The sequence below is a fragment of the Balaenoptera musculus genome, chromosome 3 (genome assembly GCF_009873245.2).
Source record: "Balaenoptera musculus isolate JJ_BM4_2016_0621 chromosome 3, mBalMus1.pri.v3, whole genome shotgun sequence".
NCBI lineage: Eukaryota > Metazoa > Chordata > Mammalia > Artiodactyla > Balaenopteridae > Balaenoptera > Balaenoptera musculus.
Genome location: NC_045787.1, coordinates 123,782,646 through 123,806,267, shown reverse-complemented (window position 1 = coordinate 123,806,267; position 23,622 = coordinate 123,782,646). Strand labels below are relative to the sequence as shown.

The following is a 23,622-nucleotide window of genomic DNA, read 5'->3' as shown; positions in this document are numbered from 1 at the left end:
TAATTCTTACCTCAAGTATAAAACCAGAACCTTAAAAAAAAGACCCAGAAATATTTGGATACTTTGGTCTAAAGTTGTACAGTCCAATGTGGTAGCCACTAGCCACCTGTAGCTATTTAAATTTAAATTAACTGAAATGTAATAAAATTAACAATTTAGTTCCTCACACACTAGTCACAGTTCAAACGTTCAACAGTCACAAGTAGCCAGTGGTTACCATATCGAACAGTACAGATATGGAACATTTCCATCATTGCAAAAAGTTCTGTTGAAAGTGCTGGTCTGAAACATGATTATTCTTCCCGTTTAACATACAAAATATTGAGGTTATAGAGAAAAGTAATTGTGATATAACAGACACATTTAACTACAACAGTATACCAACTTCAGAAAAATATCCCCTTCCTTTTTTTTAATCTCACATTTCAATCTGATCCAGTTTTTACCATAGATTTCAACCTGGTCCAACTCAAGAGACAGAATCAGATCAAAGATATTCTATCCATAAGGCCAACATGCCTGATCTTTTTAACATTTCATAAAGACATGTTCTGTAACATCCTTGATCCAAATGTCATCATCTTACTGAGCAATCTAGCCCTGTAATTTTGATGTTTGAACACTGACCAAGTCTTATGCCTTTCAGACTCATTTTCTCCTGTGACACGGCAGGAGGAAGAGGAAGCAGTGTTGGGGACAGGAAAAGAGGGAAGAGAGGACTAGATGGCGATAAGGGTTCAATGGTTCCCTGCTGTAAAACCAGACTTGGCTAAGGTCAGTTCTCATCTCATTTAGTCATCTCATCCACCGTTAACAGACAACCCATCCATCAGTGGGTGTCTAGGGACTGAGCTTCTTATCTAAGCTCTTCTGTCCCACAATAAGCTGAGCTAAAAAATTTGGTTTAAGGAGAAAAGATTGGGCCTGAGGCCATGTGATCCACCACTAATGTTAGAGAAGATATAGAGAGAATCATCAAAGTCAAGTGCAGAGGTGAAAACCAGTCAGATTCTCAGAGAGCTCAGAATAGAGACAGGAATGAGAAGTCAACCAGCAGAGTCCGAAGGTAGAGTCTCAGACCTCGGAGAGTAGAGTGCTGACAGACTGAAAGCTCTTATGCTAGTCTGGGCTCTGCTGCTGCTATGATCTCTGAGCTTTTGAAGGAACCCCGTTCCATTTTAGGGGGACACTTCAACATGAAATAAAGTACCGCCTTGTAAGGGTGAACACGGGGTTTGGGGTCCCCATGTCTGGAGTCTTCTAGAATTCAAGAGAGAGGTAGTGCTTAAATTTCAGTTTTATCTCTCCTTTTTGGGATTTTCCTAGTTTATGACAAAATGTTTGGTAAGGATTTCCTTGTTTTATTTACTACCAGGATTGGAGAAGTGCAAAAAATAGAAAGCCCCTAAATATTTTTTTGCCATACTAATACAAATGAACATTTACTAGGCTTTTACTAGAGGTCAGACCCTCTACTGTGTTTATGTGTAGGTACATACATCCACATATACACACGTGTGTGCATGTATCAATCACTCCATTTAACCTTCACAAATGCTTTATAAGGTAAGTAAAATTATGTATACTTCACACACTGAAAAAAAATGAATGCAGAATATATATAAACTGCACAAGGCAAGGAACAAGTCAGTTCTTCGTAATTTTATATGGATAGGTATCAAAAATATAAATTTGAATAATAATGGAAAAATAAACAGATCATGTATGAGACATATTATGTATCTAAAATTTTAAAAACTCACACAAAATAATACCCTATTATTTGTTCAGAGACAAATATGTCTATAAAAAAAGACATGAAAGATAGACTGAAAGGACATATATTAAATACCTGACTACAGATGATGGGAGCCGATGGGACTGGCAATGAGGGACAAATGGGACTGAAAAGAAAAGTGGGGCTTGGACTAAGGATAATGTGCCATGAATTGAGGTTATGATTGATGATATCAATCAAATCCAGAGCTGTTAAGCACTTACAGCTCAGTCACTATTCCCCCCTCCTCCCAAAACACACATAAAACATGTCCAACATCACACAGCTAGAAAATGGCAAAGACAGGATTCAAGGTGAGGTCTACTTGACTCCAAAGCCCATATATGCTGTTAACTTAACCTCTGTCAGATCAGGTTGTAATTATCATTTGGAGGAAACTGGAGGAAAGGCTATATATTAAAAGATGAACCAAGTCTCTGCACATGGTCCCTTGTAAATACGATTGAATAATTAGTTGAGAACTACAGAATGAGGACAGAAATAGAAAAATCTAATAATGATTCTTTTGAAAAAGTAATATAGTAATGTTACTGTAGTATTTATGAGACTTTAATTCTTTAAACTCAATCATGATGCTCTTATATGACATGGGCCTAAATACATACCATGGATAAACATCATCTTGGGACAGTCTTTCAGCACTAGATCTGTGATTCCACAGTTGGTCATAGTGACTCCAACAAGATTTTTGGATTTTAATACAAGGACCTACAAGAAGAAAAATTTAAAAGATGTATCTTCCTGTACTTTCGTTCTTTCTTTTTTTTTTTTTTTAAAGCTTAAGTGTTTTCACTGGCACAAGTGAGAAGCAACTACTACCAGTCTCTTCTCTTTAGGGCAAAGAAACTATGTAGATGGGAACTTCAGTTCCTTTACATTATTCAGGAACTTGGCTGGACCAAAAGATAAGCAAGGATTTTCTCCTTCACCTGCACATGGTCATCCTCAATCACAGGATCACTGGTACTGGTGGACTTATCTGCTGTCCGCTTCCGCTTCATGGCATGACGTGGCTTTGTTTTGGCAACCTCTAAAAAAGGCGAGAGGAAAATCCAAATTTTAGCCTTGCTGTCTTTCCTTCAAAGAGAGCACATTCAACTGCATATGTATAAACTCCACCAAGGAAACTCTCAATTCTACTACTTGGTTCCCAAAGGAATACAGTCAGACTGCCATTTCCAATTGCCTCTTCCAAAACAAGATCACCTTCCGTTGTCTCAAACATATCAACATCAAACGTAACACTGCGCTCTTCACACCTGGCCCATTCCAACAGTCTAATCAACATTCTCGTCTCCAGGCACTCAACCCATCCTAACTACTACTGGTAGATTAAACTCACCACTTTCCTGCTAAACAACTTAAAAGCATTGACTACTACTGCTTAGTGAATACATTTCAATGCCTGACATTTGGAGCTATGCTTTAGCCCCAAATGTTCTCAATTTTATTCCATACCATATCCTAGTCATCTCCCATTGCCAATGCCTCTGAAGCCATTAATTGTTTTAGCTTTTTCTGCCCAGAATACCTTTCCTGACTTTACTTTTTGAAATACTACCCATCCCTGAAAGGTCCAGCTTAAATGCCACCTATTCTAGTAAGTCACTTGTATCCCCAAACATCATATGTGGTTCTGTAATTCCCTGTATGTCTGTTTTATTTCTCCATTTAAACTAAAAGCTCCTTGAAGACAACATCATTGTCATTTCATCTTCGTATCAATGTCAGCCGCTAGCAATGAGCTAAAATGAACATTTATTGAATGAACTGGCACTCAACATTCACTGAATGAATGAATGCATCATAGATACGTCAATGTAATAACAATAACAGCAAATATTTACTGAGTGCTTACTGTGTATCAGGCACTGCTCTCAGGGTTTTACTCGTATTAACTAATTTAATCCTTTTACCAGCCCTCTGAGATAGATTATTCTCTTTATTTTACAAATAAGTAAACTGAGACATGGGAAGGGAGAACAGTTTGCCAATGTATTTATCAGTATGCTAGAAAACCTGCAATCATTTATCTGCCAAACCCTGCCTAGTATGGCCCTAATTCATTTACTAGTACTGTTCTAAAACGTTATAGTTTATTATAAAAACAAATATTATGTTGATATTATTTAAATACAAGTTCTAAATTCACCTCAAAAACTTAACAAGCACATACATATTCCAAAACAAGACACTAAAAGTCACTGTCTTCATTTTGAGAGTCACTCTGTAGCAGAGCATATATTGAATGAAAAAAGGTTGACCTTTACGAATTAAATCCCACCATACTGCACTGCTACTACTACTAGATTACAGGGTTACCACTTGGTTAACACTCTCACTTCAAACATGAAAGATTACAAAGAAAGATAGGGAAACGAGGTACAAATATTGCAAATTCCCAAAGGCTTGGAGTTAGACAGGGACTCTATAGAGATCTAGTTCAAGTGTTTGTTGTTTTTTTCTTTTTTTCAATACACCAGAACCCTTTCCTCCACCATTCGAAATCTTTGTGAAATCTTATTATAAAACAATTGAAAGCAGCTAATTTGGTTGAAGCCTAAAAGGGAGCCCAAGAGTTTTATCCATCAAACTTCTTCCAAGGACCCTGAACCCAAGCAAAACACTGGGTTTCTGGAAGAGAAAACTACTGATCTAGGTGACCCACTGAAGGCCACCTTCCACAGTATTCCTGAAGGAGCTTCACGAACAACCTATCTTCACTGACAAGGAATCTTCTAACAGCAGCCACCATTTCATACAAGAGCCAAAATTCATACTCCTGTTACAACCAATAATAGGTCCTGGTTCCCTCTCCCAGTACCACAAAATGAAGACAAACAAAAACAGGTCTGTTTCCATTCCTTCATCACAGTGTTCACACAAGAATCTTCTATTAGCATTCTCCTTCTATGCTCCAATTTCCAACCTCTCACCTTCATGGACTGCTTCCCTCCCCTACTCCTTAACTGATCAGAATATGGGGTTCAAAGTTAAATTTCCTGGTCTCCTGAGTACCCAAACTGGCAGTTTGTTTTCTAAGAAAAGTTTATAAGACTGAGTCACACTTTATATGTAGATAATCTTGAAAAACAAATGCTTCCCAATGTAAAAAGAAAACAGAGTTCATTGTGTTTGTTATTTTCTTATGTCTCCCTCTGTTTATTAGGGACAGTAAATCTTTGTTTAGGGACAATCCTTAATGATTTCATACATCCACCAGCATCAACATACCTCATATGATGGCTCCTACCACTTATTAAGTTCACAATTATTCACTGAGCCCCATACAATGTAAGACATTGTGCTAGAAGCTGGGAATATAATGGTGAACAAGCAGACACTGTCCCTGACCTCATGGAGCTCACAGTCTATTGGAAAAATAGACATTAAAACACGGAATTACAACACACGGTGTAGTTGACATTAGCAAGATGCTACAGAAACACAGAAAAGCAGACCAATCCAGTCATGGGGTGTCAAGGAAAGAGGTCAGTATTCATGAGAACCATATCATATTCATCTTAAGTGCTATTCTTCGACAATCCGTTATTTTTGTGATATTTATTTTATAAAGTATTATACAATAAGGGTAAAAAGAACAACTTACAGGCATTTATTCCCCAAACAGGAAATCACAAGACAAATAACTACTTCTAACACGTTTTAACACTACGTAAGGCCGTAAATCAAAAACCAAATTAAAAATTCAAATATTTTCTTTGAAGGGATTAAAAAAAATCCATAACAATCAAGTTTGTTCCTTTATTAGTTTGGATTTACCTCCTTAAAACTTTTAAAGCAGAATGGCCAACAGATATCAAAAACATGCTAGGTTAAAAATAACAAGTTGAAAGCCACCCAAATAACTTGTTCTTCTTTCCAAAAGAGACCTGGATAATTTAAAAATCAGCAGTTTGACATTTCTCCAGAAAAGTTGTTATTGAAAGTAAATGGACATTTGTATTGTGCTTTAAAATATTAGCAAGTAATTTACCTACCATATATATACACATTAGCTACATACATTAGAAGTCTTCTCAAATTGGAAAAAAAAATCATTAAGACAATAGATATAATTAACCTTAAAAAGTAAAAAGCACTACATAAATGAATTTTTTACAAAAATTCTAGGAAATTATTTAACCTAAGAAAAGGTTCTGGTCATGAAACAAGTCAGAAGAAAATGACAAAGGGAATAGCAGAACATAAGGCAAAGAAGAAGTTAACCCCCCTCCCCCTAATATGGTTAATGTGAAGGACCCACGTTAAAAACAATAACAAAACAAAACCCACCAAAACAGTAACAACTATAAAACTTTACCAAGACACATTAAGACAAAATAGTCCCTAAATAGGAAGACTCAAAGCTGTAAAAATGACACTTATCTTTTCAGTCAATCAATGTAAAGGAACTGCAAACAAAACACAAAGATTTGTTTCTGGAACTTGACAAAATTATTATAAAATAAAACTATAAAAATAAATGATAAATGCATGTCTAGCCAAGGAAATTTTGCAAAAGAGTAATGAAAGAGGACAGAACACTGGAACAGGACAGCATGCCCAGAGATAAACCACAGTATGGTCAAAGTACATGATAAAAGAGCATTTCAAAATGACATACGGATGGATGTCAATAAATAGTATTGAGACAACTTGGTGACAATTTGTAATAAAAAATAAAATTAGTTCCCACAGATTAAGATAAAGAACTAAACTAAGATAAACAAATAAATGAATAAAAGAATGAGAAGATGTGAACAGTTATCTGAGCCAGGTGTAGGGAAGGCTTTCCACAGCATAAAAATAATGAAATCACAAAAGTAAACATGTAGATCTGACTTAACAAATATGAAAAACCACACAACAAAGGGTGTCATAATGAGGTGTTTCTGTTTAATGGATACAGACTTTAAGTGTGGGAAGATGAAAAAGTTGAGATAGATAGTGGTGATGGTCCCACAACAATGTGAATGTACCTAATGCCAATGAACTATATACTTCAAAACGGTTAAAATGGTAAATGCTATGTTATGTATAAAGAAAGAGATAAACCATATAAAATTCAAGCTGGGAAAAGTATTTTCATCACGGCAGAACTGATGTTTGCAAAGCATAATAAAATCTGCAAATAAAACTCATATACTTTAATATGAGCTTAGGCTACTATGATAATTAGCACATAATTAATTAATATCTCCTATTTATCTTATGAAAGCTTGTTTTTGTTAGTTTAGCTCCACATGATTCAATCAGCTCTATTTATTGCAATAGTAGATAAAAAGGCACTCTATGTACTGGGTGCTGATTTTAAGATTTTTAAATTGAGTAAGGCTTAGAGAAAATAAAATGTATTATTATTCATTGACAGGTATTCATGACTTAATAAAGGCAGGAGAGATTATTTAAAAATAAGATCAGAAATATAAACAGGATTATAATTAAGGAATGTGCGTACCCCGCCAAACCCCATGCCTCGGCATACACCTAAATGTTATTAATGAAATTATATACATATATGTGTCTTGAGGATATCTTCACCAAAATGATTCTCAGCTAGAGTACTTACTTACCTGCTTTTCTCCTGGCAAGCCTACTGGCAGCAAAACTAGCCTTTGGGAAAATTACTCAAGGCTACAGAGGCGGGGCGGGGTGGGGGGGAGGGGGCACCCGCACGCCGGGCTCCCCCAGGCCCAGCGACTTCCAGTCCTTACCTTTCGGCTAAGGTTTTAAAACTGCACTAGGAGTTAAGCCTCTGCAGTGTGGGACGGGAGCAGAGTTTACATACTGGGAGTGAGACGTGGGACTGGCACCACGTTTAAGGTCAGTACACACACACAGTCGCACTCTTCTCAGAAGCTTAACTCTCTGCGCCTCTCCTGGCTGGTATTTTACAAGCTGTTTTACATGCCACCCGCTCCCCACCCCCACCCCATCGCTGAAAGTGAGCTCAAAATCTGTATGAGCACGGAACCCCAACGTAGAAATCAATTTGCCCAACTGGCTTTATGTAAGAAAACTTATGGAAGGAGCAAATGCCCTTCTCAAGTCCTAACCTGCAGTAGCTAATCCTGGCAGCGTTGTCATACCTGACTCAGATACCAGCGGTACATGGGAGAGTCTGCTCCTGGCCCTTGTTAGGGGCCTCCGAGGGTAGTCTTCATTAGACTGCACGTCACAGCTCTCAGGCTGGGAGCTCCCCCTCCTGTCCTCACCTGTAGCCCCAGAGCCACTCCCATTAGTCCTCTCATCATGTGCTGGGCCTGAAGACCCCCCTGGTGGCAGAGTCCTAAAGGAAAAGGCGGATCTCGTACCATCCGGGCCATTCACAACACAGGCTCGGCTGGTTGAAGGACGTTCCTCATCAGAACACCTGCTAGTTCTCCTTTGGGATTCCTGGGGCCTGCGACAGCAGCATCTGGGGCAGACAGAACTCTCTGCATCTCCCTCCTCCACGGCCTCAGAGTCCTCTGACCCACCGGGGGAGCAGACACACTGCCTGGACACATCCACTTCTGCAGGGCTAGGCTCGGAAGAGCCGCTGCTGTTCACCGTCCTTACAAAGTCGGGGCTTTGAGAAGCAGCGCTGTGCGAGCTGGAGTTCCCCACTGTGCTGGCGGTGGTGCTGCTGCAGCTGGGATAAACATCCTTGTTTTTTTTCTTTTCAGGAATATCCCTAGCTGCTTTCATATCGGCTTTGATCTGCTCACTGGTGACCTGACAGCCTTTCTCACAGCTGCTTTCCTCGAGGGGAAACTGCTTCGACTGGCCCATCTGATGGGAGTTGTACCTCTTTCGAAGTGGAGTCTTGCCTTTTCCACTTACTGCTTACAGAAAAAGAAGAATGGCCCGAGGAAAAGAAAAGATTTCAGTACAAATTCTGGACAAAAGGCAAGAGTAAATCTGGAACAGGAAACAATGTACACTAATTTTCCTAAAGTATAAATGGTGACCACATCACTCAGCTGCTCAAAAGTTCTCTATGGCTCCCTAGTGCCTACCTGGTCAATACTCCTTAGCTCAGCCTTCAAGGCTTACTGTGACCTAACTGAAAACTAACTTTCCATTCTTGTCTTCTCTATAAACATTCTACACCCCAGTCCAAACTTTTCTTTGAATATACCCCTGCCTTATTACCTTGGAGCCTTTACTCTCATCAGTCCTTCTGCTTTGGACCTCTGTCCAATCTCTTCTGCACCCCACCCCAAAGCAAGTGCAGTATATGCCCTGTAATATTGTTATCTATGTTTCTGACCTGACTCTTCAGCCAGACTACAGAGAGAGAGAGACAGAGAGACAGTGAGAGAGAGGGACACAGAGAGAGAGAGAAAGAGAGAGAGAGATAGCAAGACTTATTCATCTCACCCCTCACAGCACCTAACACAGTACCTGGGGCACAGTAAGCCTCAATGAATATACAAAGGAATACTTAAATAAGGTTTTGTCTGGCTGACAGAAGATCTGGTTTCTAAATTCAGAAACTAAACTTTCTAGGAAACATCAGGTTAGTCAGCTGGTCACATTACTTTTCCTAAATTTCAGTGTCCATTAAAGCTCTTTCAATCACAGTATAAAGATATCTGAATTTCTTAAAAGGAATAAAATGAGAATTGAGTAATCAGTCAGTGGTTAGTAAGTTATTCCAAGTCTAAAGAACTGAGCTTACCATACACTGAAGTGTGTATATATTTCAGGTTCAGTGTTACAGGTATACAAATGTATACTAAACATTCAGATACATTAATGAGTAGGGTACCCAAGGAAAAATAAGTAGACAATTTTACAAAACCTCATCCTTTGCAGAAAGTGGTAAGCATATGGTTCTGGGAAACAGAAGGGAAGACAAGGAAAGAAGTATAAACCTAAAAGTTAAGAGAATTACAGTTTCTTGGTGAGGCAAATGGCAGAAGGTTGTTGACTGGATTTAAAGGGAGATAAGGGATTGTAAGAACATACTTTAGGACTTCCTCAAGCACCAAACTAGCCACCAACATTCGCTAAACACAACTGGACAGATTACCAACTGGGGAATGGTTGTTTTTCACTGCTCTGGATGACTCAGTTGTCATCTTTTATGTGAGGCACAGGCCCCTTGCTAATCCCTGATACTCTGATGCCACAACTTCCTAAAGCCTCCACTGTGGGACTGACAATCCTCACATCTTCTCTTCCCTGAGCCCCAATTCCACAATATTTTTATTGTGCTGCACCTGCCCTTGATAGCACCACCCAGATTTTCCTCTCTTGCTTGGGCTGCTGCCTTTCTTGCCTCCTGTCACGTTTTGTAAGGATATGTTAACTGCACCACAAGCTGTGGCAGGGACACCATTATATAAAGGCCAGTGTGTCTGTTCTCATGGTGACTCTCACTAACAGGTCAGAGTAAGACACAGTCTCTCACCTGATAATTCCCTGGACTGTACAGACTCTCCGGTTTTTTCTTCACGCTCAGAGAAACGCCGGGCACCATTCTTAGGAATCCAGACTTCTTGGAGTTCTAGACTGTCTTCCTCATCGTCACTCTCTGAGTCATGGACAGTAATTGGGGTTGGTTTTACTACACGCTGAAGACCGCTGGGTCCTAAAAAAAGAGCACAGGCCTAACAGTCACTTTTTGCCCAACGAAGGGTCTCACTCAAAGTACTGTTTCCAGGGATGTGGGCTCACAGAGATGCTTTGGCTCTATGCAGCTTCCCTGATCACTCATTTTAATGAGCATATACTTGGATGAGACACTGTGAAAACACTTTAATTCTAAAGTAAACATTAAGTATGATTAATATACCACCCAACATTATTTATCTCTAAAGGAAAATTAAAGTAGAAGAGCATATGGCATCTCCCTTCAGGATCTTCACTGTTTGAAAGAGTCACATAATCATCCTAAAAATAATCAAAATAAGAGTCATAATAATCATTTTAAAAATAGGCTAGATATTTTCCTAATTCTGCAAATGTATGAATGAAAGCAAAGCAAATGAAGATGAGCCTCTGACACCTATGGGACTGGTGAGAACTCTGCATTCTTTAATTAAGTATAGGTCTAATGCATTGGATGTCACAGACATGTTCTTGAAAGGCTAGATGCATGTTACAGTTTGCTTATTTGATTACATTTATGTCAAAAATGTTTTATCTACTTGGCATTACACATTGTAAACCTTCAGCTCTTACAACCCACTTTTCTCGGACAAGTGACTGATATCTGCTCCATCAATAAAATATAAGCTCCAAGGAACCTTCCCTGTCTTTTTCCTGTCACATTGTACAATGCCTGGCACAGAGTAGGCACTCAATAAATATTTGTTGAATAAGTGACTGCATCTGTAAGACACTTAAAACAAGAGCAGTTAAAGAATATGTTCAATTCAAAGACAAGGTAGCATTTGAACAGACCAGGAGTGAGAAAACTTGAGTTCTCATCTCAATTCTGTCCTTTGATCAATAGCTGAGCGGTCTTGAGTAAATCATTCAAACTTTTGAAAGAATATTAGTTTCCCCATCTGTAAAGATGAAAGATTATATTAGGTAATCTTTATGTACTATATGACTCTTAGCCTGCCGTAAGTGACCCAATGGCAAACTGAGACTAGATCTTGGTCTGTTTATTAAATCAAATCAACCTCTCCACTGCTCCTTCTCCCCACCAAAATGAAGGGAGAGGACAAGCAGAATATTTAATCAGGTTGTTTATTTTCCTAGCTATAATTTGAGTGCTTTCTTTCTCTACACACACACACACACACACACACACACAAATACACACACACACGCACAAATATGCACGTGTGTACACCAATATAGAAAGAGGAGTTGCTGCCACAGTTACAAAAAAATCAAAACCAAACTTTAATGAGATACGTATACACATGCACAGCAAGAAGAACATCAAAATGTAATACAGGCCTTGTCAAAAATAAGCAGCATGTAACACATCATTAGCTGTAATGTTGAAAAAAATAATCATTCTCAGTGTTTTACTTTGTTCATTAGAGTCAGGCCCTAGTTTTCAGAACCATGAATGTGGGAAGTCACACACTTACCTGCTTGTTCCTCGTCGACATCCACAGGAATAACTGCCTGACTGTGAGCTGGAGCCTCATGTTCACTCTCAGCCGTCACCTCTCCATCTTCTTGAACCATGTCTTCCATCTCGTTCAGTGCTTAAACAAAAATAATCACAGTCAAAGTAAAACCAGGAGATGTCTAAAACAACCACAATGGCAGGCAAAACTGTGGCACCCTTGAGAAATGAACAGCCTCATGATCATTAGGCCCATTCAGAAAGAATATCATGTAATTGTGCTTCATTATATCGACATCAATAAGGAGTGTCCAATTCTATAGGAGGGGAGCTCACAGATGGGAAAGGATCACTTGGTAGAGAAAGTCCATCATTTTAAGATGAAAGCAGGGAGAAAGGCACAGCTGAAAGAAGAAAGCACCTGTTCATTCCTGAAGATGTTACCAGGGATGGCTGTATGAGGCAACTGTTTGTCTCCCTCTAAGCTATTTGCCTGATGGCAGTGAGAGCCAGCTAGTGGAAGACCTTACGATCATCTTGTAAGCAATTAGTCTTGTAGTATCTGCCAGTTGAATCAGGATGCATTCATTGAGCAGCCAAGCTCAAATTGCGTATTTCTTTTCCTGCTCTCTAGAGACTGCATCATTTTTGGCTAATGTGTGGCAAGGATTATTAAACACAGTAAGTACATATTTAACATTTTAATATCACTCAAATGTTTTATTTGCATCTAAGTCTTCACTAGGGTTATTAGTGCCTATCAGTGAATGGGAACGTTTATATTTTTCCAGATGACAAGCACAGTGAACAGTATCAGACTGATAAGCTTCGATCACTTTACTACATCTTCTTAAGATACAACGGTCACTTTTCTACGAGGATCCTAAATAAAATAATTCCTGGCTTTGCCAGCTGTTTACAAGATTAAATCCAAATCCCTCAAGTCAGTATTCAACCCAGTACCCTCTCACTACCTACACCTAAGCTTGGGTACCCGGTCCCAGTTTCAGTCAGGACAATACCAATACTGTCCTTTACATTTATAGCTCAGCCAGGACCCAGAGGGCGGCAGACTGTGCTTACCCTGTGCACCACTCAACGCCTACGGGTGCTCAACACTACTGCTGGGAAATCAACCAACCATCTGAATGAAATGAATGAACCAACACAGAAGAAAACAATATCCTGTTCCTGAAAGAACTAAAGAATCTACTGAATTTGTAAGTAGACAGGACAAATTCATACAGTCAACAAAGAAACAAGATAAAAATATGAGTAAGCCAGAAAGATACCACTCAGATAAATGCCACTGGAATATACAGCAGAGAAGTCTGAGATTTCAGGGGGACAGCGGGGTTTGCTTTGGTCTTAAATATACATACACAACAGTACATTCCCCCTCATGTTTAGCCTCCCATCCCAAATTTTTGCCCAGCCCTAGCCCTCAATAACTACACTTTATTTAGGGCCAAAAAGAGAACTCACCTTGTTCAGAAACATTACACGATAAAAGCCAATCAATTCGCTTCTTTCATTCAACAGTGATTATGAACAGCGGCTAGTAATTAATGTGTACATACTCTATGTCCGGCTCTATGCTAAGTGCTCTTATATACATTACCATATTTATTTCTTATAGCAATCTTATGAGGGTACTACTACTAGCCTCATTTTTGCAGTTGAGGAAACTGAGGCTTAGAAAGGTTAGTAATTTGCTAGGATTTGAAATGAGGTCTGTTTCCAGAGCCTGCTACAATACAGGGACGATGAATAGATGGGAAATTTATAGTCCCTGCTCTCAGAGAATGCACACCTTCGAGCAGAAATGTCAGACACACAGAATAAGGTCAGAATATACTCATTAAGGGCTAGAACAGTCCAAGTAAGGGGAACATGGACAAGAAAACAGCAGTTAATTCTCCTGTTCAACAGGGAAGGTTTCACTGAGATGGGGTGACATTTCATATATACTAGGAAGCACGTTACATTTTCCAGAAGAGTAAGTAGGCCAGTGATAAAAAGAACAAGAGTTTGTCTTGAGATGAGGGTATGAAAGAGAAAAGAAAGCTAAAAAGGTAGTCTGGGTCCCAGATTGTGAAAAGCTTAGAATTGCTTCTTATAGGCAGAGGGAACCACTGGAACAGAAGTACATTCTTATATCTACGTGATAAGGTTTTCCAAAGCTGTTGAGTAATTGCTTTTTAGGTTGCCACAATAACCTGTGGAAATATTTAATATAATATCTCAAGGTTATTTTAAACTTAACTTCTTTAATTGTATTCATTCCTTTGGATATTTATTTAGCGCCTACTACAATGTGTTACTGTTCCTAGGTGCTAAGAAACAGTGGTGATATTCAATATCTCTATTTTCATGGAGCTTATTCCAGTTGAGGAAGGAAAAAAAATGTTTAATCAACAATAATGAAAACATCAGAAAATAATATCTTATGTAACAAAATTAAAAGAGGATGATATAACAGAATGAATTGGTGACAAAGTGGTAAGGTGATCAAAAGGTACAAATTTATAGTTACAAAATAAATATAAGTCATGGGAATATAATGTACAGCATTGTGACTATAGTTATTAATACCGTATTGCATATTTGAAAGTTGCTAAGAGCAGATCTTAAAATTTCTAATCACAAGAAAAAAACTTTGTAACTATGTATGGTGATGGATGTTTACTAGACATCCTTACTGTGATCATTTTGCAATATATACAAACACTGTCAATTATACCTCAATTGAAAAAAAAAAAAAGATTAAGGTGGTAAGGAAAGACAGCTCTGAGATTAACATTTAAGCTAAGACCTGAATATCAAGAAGAAGCCAGTCACGCAAAGATGGAGGGAGAGACATTCTAGGAAGAGGCAGCAGTTGGTGACAGCTTGGCACATTCATGCATGGTGTGGGAGGTGGGGAGTAGCACAAGGTGAGGACAAGCCAGATCATGTAGCACTTTATGGGCCAAATCAAGAAACTGGATCTTTTTCTAAAGCAGTGCGAAGCTACTGGAAAGTTTTAAGAAAGGGAGTAACACTGTCTGGTACATGTTTTTTAAAAACTGCCCTGGCTGCTCTAAGAACTAATTTTACTTGGAAAGCTGTTAAAACATTTAGGTAAAAAATGTCTGGTACAATGAGAAGGAGAACGTAGATGGATTGGGGAGATGTTTTAGAGACAGTCAACAAGACTTGCTAAAGGACTCGATGTTGGGGAGTGCAGGTAGGTGCAAAGAAAGGATAATGTCTCAATAGATGTCTCTGGTAATTAAATGAGATGATGCTACCCTTGGGCTAGGGAAAATGCAAGTGATTCTTGGTTTTGATTTTTTTTTTCTTTATTTCAAAATATTTTATCATTGGGCAGTACATCTTTTTCAGAACAATTTTAACTTACAGAAACGATGTAAGCTATCTTTTAATCAAATATCAATGTTTGCCAAATATTCTGTTCAGGAGAAATGTTATTTCAGTTGTAAAAAAAATCCTGTTACCAAATATAATCATAAACCTTAATGGATTTGAGCTATTTTTACAAATATATTAACTGGTCTCTTTTATATAAAACCTGATTCTAAATTTATAGCCTTCATTAACCATTATAAAATAAAGAAGTCATTGACGTTTAATAAAATAATTTGCATGCAACAATTTCTAGTATCAGGAATAACTATTCAGCGGTTGACAAGTATTTGCCCCTAAATAGAAAACAAAATGAATCTACTGGGATTTTTTTTCACATTGTAGCCTGTCCTCAGACTTCAAAAACAAGGATTTTCCAGAAGTCAGTGGTTTTCAACATATGATCCCCAAACAGCAGCATCAGCGTCACCTTGGAACCCGTTACAAATGCAAACTACCTGGCCCCACACATACCTACTCAGAGCCTCTGAGGTGAAAGCCAGCAACCTGTTCTAACAAGTCCTCCAGGTGATTCTGATGCACTCAAATTTGAGAACCATTGCCCAAAATAAGTGCTGCAGAGCAATTGCACTTAGTGGTTACTTTGTGGAGGTAGTGGTGAGGGAATGCAGTGGCACCCCACTACTAAAAGCAGTATGTAGGATTTGTTTTAAATCCAGATAGAAAATTAGTTAAATGATGTATAGGCAAAACTATGCTTTGTCGTTATAATTACTTCAAAAGTAATTATATTAAAATAATGTGGCAAAATGCTTTAGCAATTACAGAAGCATGATTTTGACACATGGTAATGTTATGTTAGGCAATGTGAATTGTTAGAATATATGAACATCTCTTCCTGTTTTACAGTGCTGCAAAATGAAGGTAATGAACTTGTATTTTCAGTTAACATAACTAGCTCACAATAAAGCATTCTAAATCTTAACACTTTTGGAAGCGCAAATCTAAGAAAGATAATATCCTTAACCAAATTATAGAATTTTGGTAAATTAATACAGTACTCTGTAAAACAATAAAAGCATATTTTTGTTGGAGTCATCTATTACCTTAATGATAATGTTCACTATAAAACACCATATTTTATTTCAGTGGTTTATAAAGCAAAGACACAACTTATACAAATTAAAGGGCTTTTAAAATTATACAGTGCCCTTCTTTGATAGGCAATTACTTCATGCAAGCTGATTAAGTTAAATACAACAGAGCAAAAGAGTGAGTGAATCCGCTTCATTCCAGCGTTGGTCCAAAAGCTCATGTATGGAAAGTTTTAAAATTCTACATTAAGGAAAGTCAACATGTGAATACCAATTTCAAACTAAAGTAATATTTAAAATATTGTTATGCTTGTACCTAAAGAGTGGAAGCATCAATGTTAGTCATTTCAACTAACGTTATTTCCCAGTGATCCCTTTTATTTTTAATCCCTGTACCACTCTTTATGTTTTTTCTGTTAGTTGTTTCTCTTTCTTTTATTTGAATTCTTTCCACCACTGCTGGTTTTGATCAACAGTCACATGGCCTTTCTCCAGGTCCCCCCTTTTTTTTTTTTTTTTTTTTTGGGCCGTGCCATGTGGCTTGCGGGTCCCCTGGTCAACCCAGGCCACAGCAATGAATGCACCAAGTCCTAACCACTGGACTGCCAGGGAATTCCCCTGGTCCTTATTTTTTATTTAAAAGGATCAACCTGACATGTATGTAATAATAAATATACATAAACATATTGCCAAGTTGGAAAGACCCATGGAGCCTAATGTTTTATGCCAATCTTCATTTCTCTAAAATTCTGCCACCATCTTTGGTATTCTTAGGCTTCTTCTTGTTGAAGCTGTTGAATTCCTCAGTCTTGGCATTTATGTCACTAATTCCTTTGCTTCTCAGCATTTGAAGATATATTTGACAAATACTGTACCTCAAGTATTTGGTTTGTAGTCATGTCTCTCATCTACTGAACCTTAGTTTCAAATGTTAGTAGATTTAAGTTTCCATTGTTCTCTCTTAAATCAAATAACGTGTTCTTGCATATGTTTTAGCTCCTGCTGCATCAATATATGACTTCACAATGGAAGGCATCCTCCATGCTATACTGAGAAGCCAATGGCCATGTAACTTTCTAGTGGAGCCTATAATCTGTCCAGTACATCAACTTCAACCACAACTGGGTTTGTAGGATTTGGGGAGTTCTGCACTGCAGCTGCTGTAACAGTCTTCTGTGAACGGTTGGTATTCTCTGAAGTCCAGATCCTTATGATGGCACTCAAGAACAAGGCAAAGAAAGAATACCTGACCTCACTCCCCGCTCCTTCACCCCTAGCACCTGCTGGCTCTGCCCTTTTGTTTTTGTATTTTAGGAGGAGAGATTTAGCCATAAGTTTGAATGCCTAAGAGTACTCATGTGGAAATTAAAAGTATGAAGTTGGATATAACTGCAATTACTTTAAAAAACAGAAATATCAAAGCCGAAAATACAGGTTTAGAATTCATTAGCATATAGTTGGTACTGAAGCCATGAGACTGAATGAGGTCATCTAGAGAAAATATGTAGAGAAAAAGGGAGAGCAAGGACAAGAGCGGAATAGAGGAGGTGGTGCAAGCAAACTGAGGAGGCATGTCCAATGAGATAGGAGGAAAACCAGGAAAATGGTTTCAGGAAGGCCAAGAGGAGCAAATATCTCAGGAAGACAGAAGTGGACAACAGTGACAAATGCAGCTGAGATGAGATGTCAAAGAAGATGCAAGTGGAGAAATGACCACTAGCCTTTATGAGAGAGTCACTGGTGACTTTGCCAAGAGCCAAAATGGACAGTTCTATAGAGAACACGTGAGGTAAGGAAGTGAAGACAATGCCAACAGATGATTCTTAGGTCAGGACATGCATAGTCAGAGTGATCCTAAAGGAAATTAGGCTCTATACACAGAATACTTTCATTATGAGGGGAGTTAATAACACCAGGGCACGCCATTTCTCATTAATTACTCTGCCTAAGAGAATGAGTGAAAGGGCAACAACCAAATAGTGGCTAGAAGAGATTCGTTTTCCAGTTCTGAAGGGTCAACTGGGAACCTGGAAAATTTGTTAAGGAAACGATTTCACTCCATTCTCACTCATCAGCACAGGGGCAGATGAAGCCTAATAACACATGGGCTGGCACACAGCAGGAGTTCAGTCAGTATCAAAGAATTGGAATGGATAGTTACATAAGTGAAATCCTGTAGGTCCTTATTAGCTCACGTACTTAATTTTCTGGGTGGTTTTGAAGACTTAATGATGAAAGGTATATGAAAGGTTTCCAACACAATGTCTAGCACATGACTACTGTTCATTTTTCCAGTTCTTGGAACACCCAAAAATGATCTCCATGTTCAAGTCCAACGTAGCTATCTACTGGTCAGCGAGATATTGAAAGATGCTCCTTCACCCAAATCCTGACAGTTAAATCTCCATTAAGCCAGGCCTCTAAGGCTCACTGTACCCTAATTCTCATGGCATCTAAGTCCTTCCCTTTCTGTAAATACCCCAAAAGCTTCTATGGACAAGAGGCATTACAAAGATAACTTTAAAATAAGCAAGCAGATAGGCAAACTCCATCCACCCCCTCATTTGCTTTGTTAGCAAGGTCCCCCCCAATGTGTAAAGTGACAAACTGAAATAGGAGATGAAGGAAAGAGAAGAGAGTAAGAGAAATATGACCCAAAGTAAAAATCATTTCTATCTGGAGCTCACAAAAGATCTGGGTTACCGTCGGCTGCAAACTGCTGCTCTCCTGGCTGCAGGTCTTGCCGGAAGTCATTCTCCTCGTCTGAGTCATCTGGGTGATGGTGATTGTTGTCGTGGATGTTGGCATTATTCTGGGCATTGTTATCATTGTCATTGTTGGAGTTCTGATTGCTAACAAGGGCCGAGGAAACCCCAATTCCTGTGCCTGCGCTCAGACCAACCCGAGCACAGCCCTAAAGCAAGAAGAAACCATGTGCTTATTAATTTGGGTTAGTATAGAACCCTGCATTTTTAATATTCCTTCATTTCATCTTACATAGTTTATATGGCACTTTATGAAATACTTTCACATATTCATAAAGAACCTCGTTTAAGGCCCAGAACACTTCAAGCAAGATAAAGCGTTATCAGTCTTGATTTACAGATGATGACATGCACAGTGGGAAGGGATCTGCCCAACAGTGCACGACCAATAAGTGGTACAGCTGGGACTTGAAACCCAATAATCTGTCCTCAAACCCTGAGCTTTCTCCACTATATCACACTGCTTCAACACTGGGAATATAACCGTTAAGAACTGACAAGAGAGAACATAATTTGTTGAAACATTAAGTTTTTATTATGATGCGAGTATAAAGCTTTATTTGTTAAGCAGTTTTAAAATAACATTTTGTACAACTGGGCAACCTCGGATTTCCCCAGATATGCAACTGAACAGAAAAGGTAGCAGCAAAGTAAAACATTTCCAAAACAAAATTCCTAATCCTTACTTATATTTTGGGTTGCTAATTAGAGATTTAATCTTCCAACTAATTACTCTTGAGTAATAACTTTTGCTTTAGCTCAAATTTCCACCTTTGCTCTCACCTTCACTTTATAAACCTGATGGAGACAGCTTACCACTTACTTTTTCCTTTCCTTTCTCTGGAAATCCCTCAATAGTCATTTACAAGAACAAGTGGCCATACATTATTATAACCTTTATGCCTTCCTTAACTGAGGCTGGCAGTAAAAAGTCAAATTATAACATTGTAAAGGCATATTATTAGGAAAAAAAATTACTTAGGCTGTTTTATTTTCTTCCTTCAGTATCAAAATAAACAAAAATGCTCTCAAATGTGACTTACTTTGGGTGGTTCACGAAACATCTGGTCCAGTGAAATAAACTCCAGGCTGGGCAACAATTCAATAAACTGGCCAAAGGAGTCCAGCTTCAAAGCATGGCAACGCACTAAGTTGATATCAACCAATCGAGTCCATCTTGAGTGGTCTATTGAAGAAATAATATGGCCAGAGAGAATGTAACTAACAGTTTCTCCATTACTCATGAATTTTGCTATAGGTCACAAAGACTTCCAAATCCTTTTTCCTTGAGTAAATATTCTTTTATTTCATGATCTCTAACACTTGATGACTCTAAACTATGATGTTTCCTTACCTAATTTCATTGTGAGAACTAGATGGCTTGGAAATCGTTAACTTGAAACTAAGTCAGCCTATATTTAAATGTGATTCACTTAAAAACCTACATGTCTATTTAACGATAGGATACTACTTAAAAGAAATGTTGGCATATTCCTTTCATAAAACAGTATGCAGCTATTAAAAGAATGAAGAAGAACTGAATATGCTTACTAATATGGAAAGCTCTCCAAAATATTCTCAGTGCAAAACACAAGCTACAGGACGATGTATACACAGTAAGGTCCTTTCGTATATGTAAATCATTTTTAAATGCTATATATGTATAGGCTGCAATATGCACAAAATAACCTGTCCAGAAGAATATACAAGAAACCGTTGATGGTGGTTACCTTTGAGAAGAGGAGACTTTTCATTTTGTACCTTTCTGTATTGTCTGATACTGTTTATCAAGTGCATGTATTACTTTTAGTTTTTAAGTGTTAACAGGAGTTCTGAGTGATGGGATTATAGGCCATTTTTTATTTTCTTCTTTATACTCTTCTGTATTTAAGAAAACAAACAAACCAAAAACCCAATAAATGTTATTTTTTAAAAGCGATCTACGCCGCATACGGCCTAAAGTTTATTTCCCAATAACTTCTTGGTGCTGCTGGGGAAGGGGTAGAACTTCTCTTCTCATGGGTGAGACATGGCCATTCTAACAAATGATCTCAGCAGAGGCCTGGGAGCCCTACAACAGGTCTGGAGATGGGTTTTGTAAGGAGCTACAGTATCCCTGTGCGGTGGCTCAGACGGCAGAGGAGACTGGTCTGCAGGTGTCAGTAAGGGGGCCTGGTTTGGTAAGAGGATGTCAAAATGAAAATTCTCTAGCTCTGAATTTATTTAAAGGCTTGTGAATTTAAGTATTTAAGAAGGGCTTTAAAAGAAATAAATAGCATTACTCTCAGGGAGGGAAATAAACTCCCCTCATAAGGAAAAATACCAAGTGCAAAAGTCACACTTCTATACACAAGGGATACTGTATGGAGGGGAGATTCGAAATAGCCTAGGATTTTAAGGCAATAGAAAATTTCACAAGTTAATGTTTAATATGTCACCTAATTCAAGTTTTTAAAATACATACCCACTTTGTTGGTTCAGATGATATGCCATTTGAAGGTAATACAGAGAAAACAACCATAACATCCCAGGCAACAATTCCTAACCTAAACTTTACGTGCCTGGCCCAAAGAAAAACACATAAGGATCAGTACAATTGAATCTATAACTTGGACAGTGCAAATTTCTAGGCAGAGAATTTCAGGAGTTCAAAGAGGCACTGAAAATATTTCCAACTCAGTTATCAAAGGTTCCCAGAACTTCTATGAATGATCCATATAAAATATCTACATTTTATATTAGGAATGTTAATTCATGACACAAACAGAAAACAAAGATACATATTATTTTGACATTAATAAAATAGAGCCGCACTTAAGCATACAGTACCTGAGATCCAATTGTATGGGTTATGTAGATGCGGGCAATTATAAATTGCCAGATATTTGATACAGGAAAAAACTTCATTGACTGCCTTCATCCCTATATCAGTGATGATACCAGGATTTTCTACCACATCAGCCAAACCATACTTCACCAGATCTGCATTAGCCATTCTGCCTAGAAAGAGAAATTGATTTAAAAAACAAAAATAGGTTCTTAAAGTGTCATGGAGTGTTGCCAATTCTTTATTTTAACATCCAGTATGATTAGTCTCTATGATCATCCGGCGTCATCTCTCCATCATCAGGTTCAGGTTCGGGTACAATTTTAGGTTAGGTATTCTGTACGAATGGTAGCCTTTATTTTGCAAAATAAAAATTTATGTTAAAAGTTAAGGGACAGCTAGTAGGAAAAGATTATTTTCAATTGTTTAGAAAAGGAAAAAAGAAGGCAAAGTCTTAAAGCAAAACTGAGGGATAAATTGTATTGGTTTACATTTATGGTGAAGTTTTAGTTTAAGCTTTTAAAAAGAAAAATAAAATCTTAAAAAGGTAACTCTTTCACTCTATAAGGATAATGTTTTTGGAGTCGGGTGTGGCCATGTGTAGAGAAGAGTACACTCTGAGAATTCAGATTCATTTTTAGAACCATGTATAGGTTAGTAAATATGAACCTAATCTCAGAAAGTGGACTTTTAACTCACACATACACCCACTCTCTCTGCCTTTGGGCTTTAGTGCCTACTGTCTTGTCACAGACTAGGGAGTGGGTTTAGTAAAAGAGGATCCTCCATTCTAGATTATGCCACTGGAAATCACACCTTATCCCTTGTTTCCTATCATTATTCCTGCCACCTGCCTGACCTTTGCTCTAAAGGATGGTCCACTTGACCACGAGCAATTTGAAGGAAAATGGGACTTTGCCTAGTTAGTTTATAGTTACATTTTCAATGTCCAGCATAATGCTGGGATATTATGATATAGGAACCCAATCAACGTCTCTCATGGTCCTTGCAATCAACTGACATAAAATACAAAGAAAACACTGTTGCTCTGGAGAAGCTGCCCTGCCCTTCAGGGCAGGGATTCATACCTTTAGCCTGGACATGTTTAAAACAACCCGCCTACTCCCAACTCTTCCAGTTTCACTTTCCATATAGTTCATGGTCTCTCTCCTAGAGTCCCTGTTTTTTGTATTTACTGGCATTTCTTGGAGATTTCACCTTAACCAATTCTTCATAATTTTTCTGAGCAATTTTCTTTAGTCTCCTGGTAAAAACTTCTTTCTTGCCCTTTGGACTTAAAATTTGCCTTCTTCCTTATGATCAGGTAGATTTTGAACTGATCCCAGGTAAGGTGTTGTCAGAATAATTGCTACAGCCTAGCATGATAAATCTATGTCTTACATTCATTCCTTTGAGACCTGTTCCTGCTCTTAGGTTCTCCTGATCATCACACTCCCTCAAAACCCTGATGGCATCACCTAGGACTCAGATTGTTTCTTTCTGATTCAGCCCAGAGGTCAGCTAAAAGTAAAAGCTACCATTCACTGAATGCTTTCTAAGTGTAAGAGATTGTAATAATAAAAGACCATGTTTTCTCATTTGTTAAATGGAGATAAGACCGTTTCCCACTTTTTTATTGGGTGGTTTGAACCCACGAAATAACTTGCCCCATGATTAATGAAATTCCATCTCACTCCCTCTTTCCAAAGCCCCAGCACTAAACACTACTCTATACTGCTTCT

General features: G+C 38.2%; 1 protein-coding gene across 4 annotated transcripts in view; it reads right to left on the bottom strand.

Annotated features, from left to right (window-relative positions):
* FBXO38 (F-box protein 38) overlaps positions 1-23,622 on the bottom strand; it is a 52,698-nt gene that overhangs the window by 5,287 nt on the left and 23,789 nt on the right. For 2 of the 4 annotated variants that reach the window (XM_036846225.1, XM_036846226.1), the window contains exons 10-17: positions 21,883-22,053; positions 20,097-20,239; positions 18,992-19,202; positions 11,845-11,964; positions 10,203-10,382; positions 7,891-8,625; positions 2,728-2,828; positions 2,404-2,506 (exon numbers count right to left, since the gene is read on the bottom strand). In XM_036846225.1, coding sequence (XP_036702120.1) covers positions 2,404-2,506; positions 2,728-2,828; positions 7,891-8,625; positions 10,203-10,382; positions 11,845-11,964; positions 18,992-19,202; positions 20,097-20,239; positions 21,883-22,053 — 1,764 coding nt within the window. The remainder of the gene's footprint in view (positions 1-2,403; positions 2,507-2,727; positions 2,829-7,890; positions 8,626-10,202; positions 10,383-11,844; positions 11,965-18,991; positions 19,203-20,096; positions 20,240-21,882; positions 22,054-23,622) is intronic. The other 2 variants (XM_036846227.1, XM_036846228.1) reach the window with 2 other exon arrangements.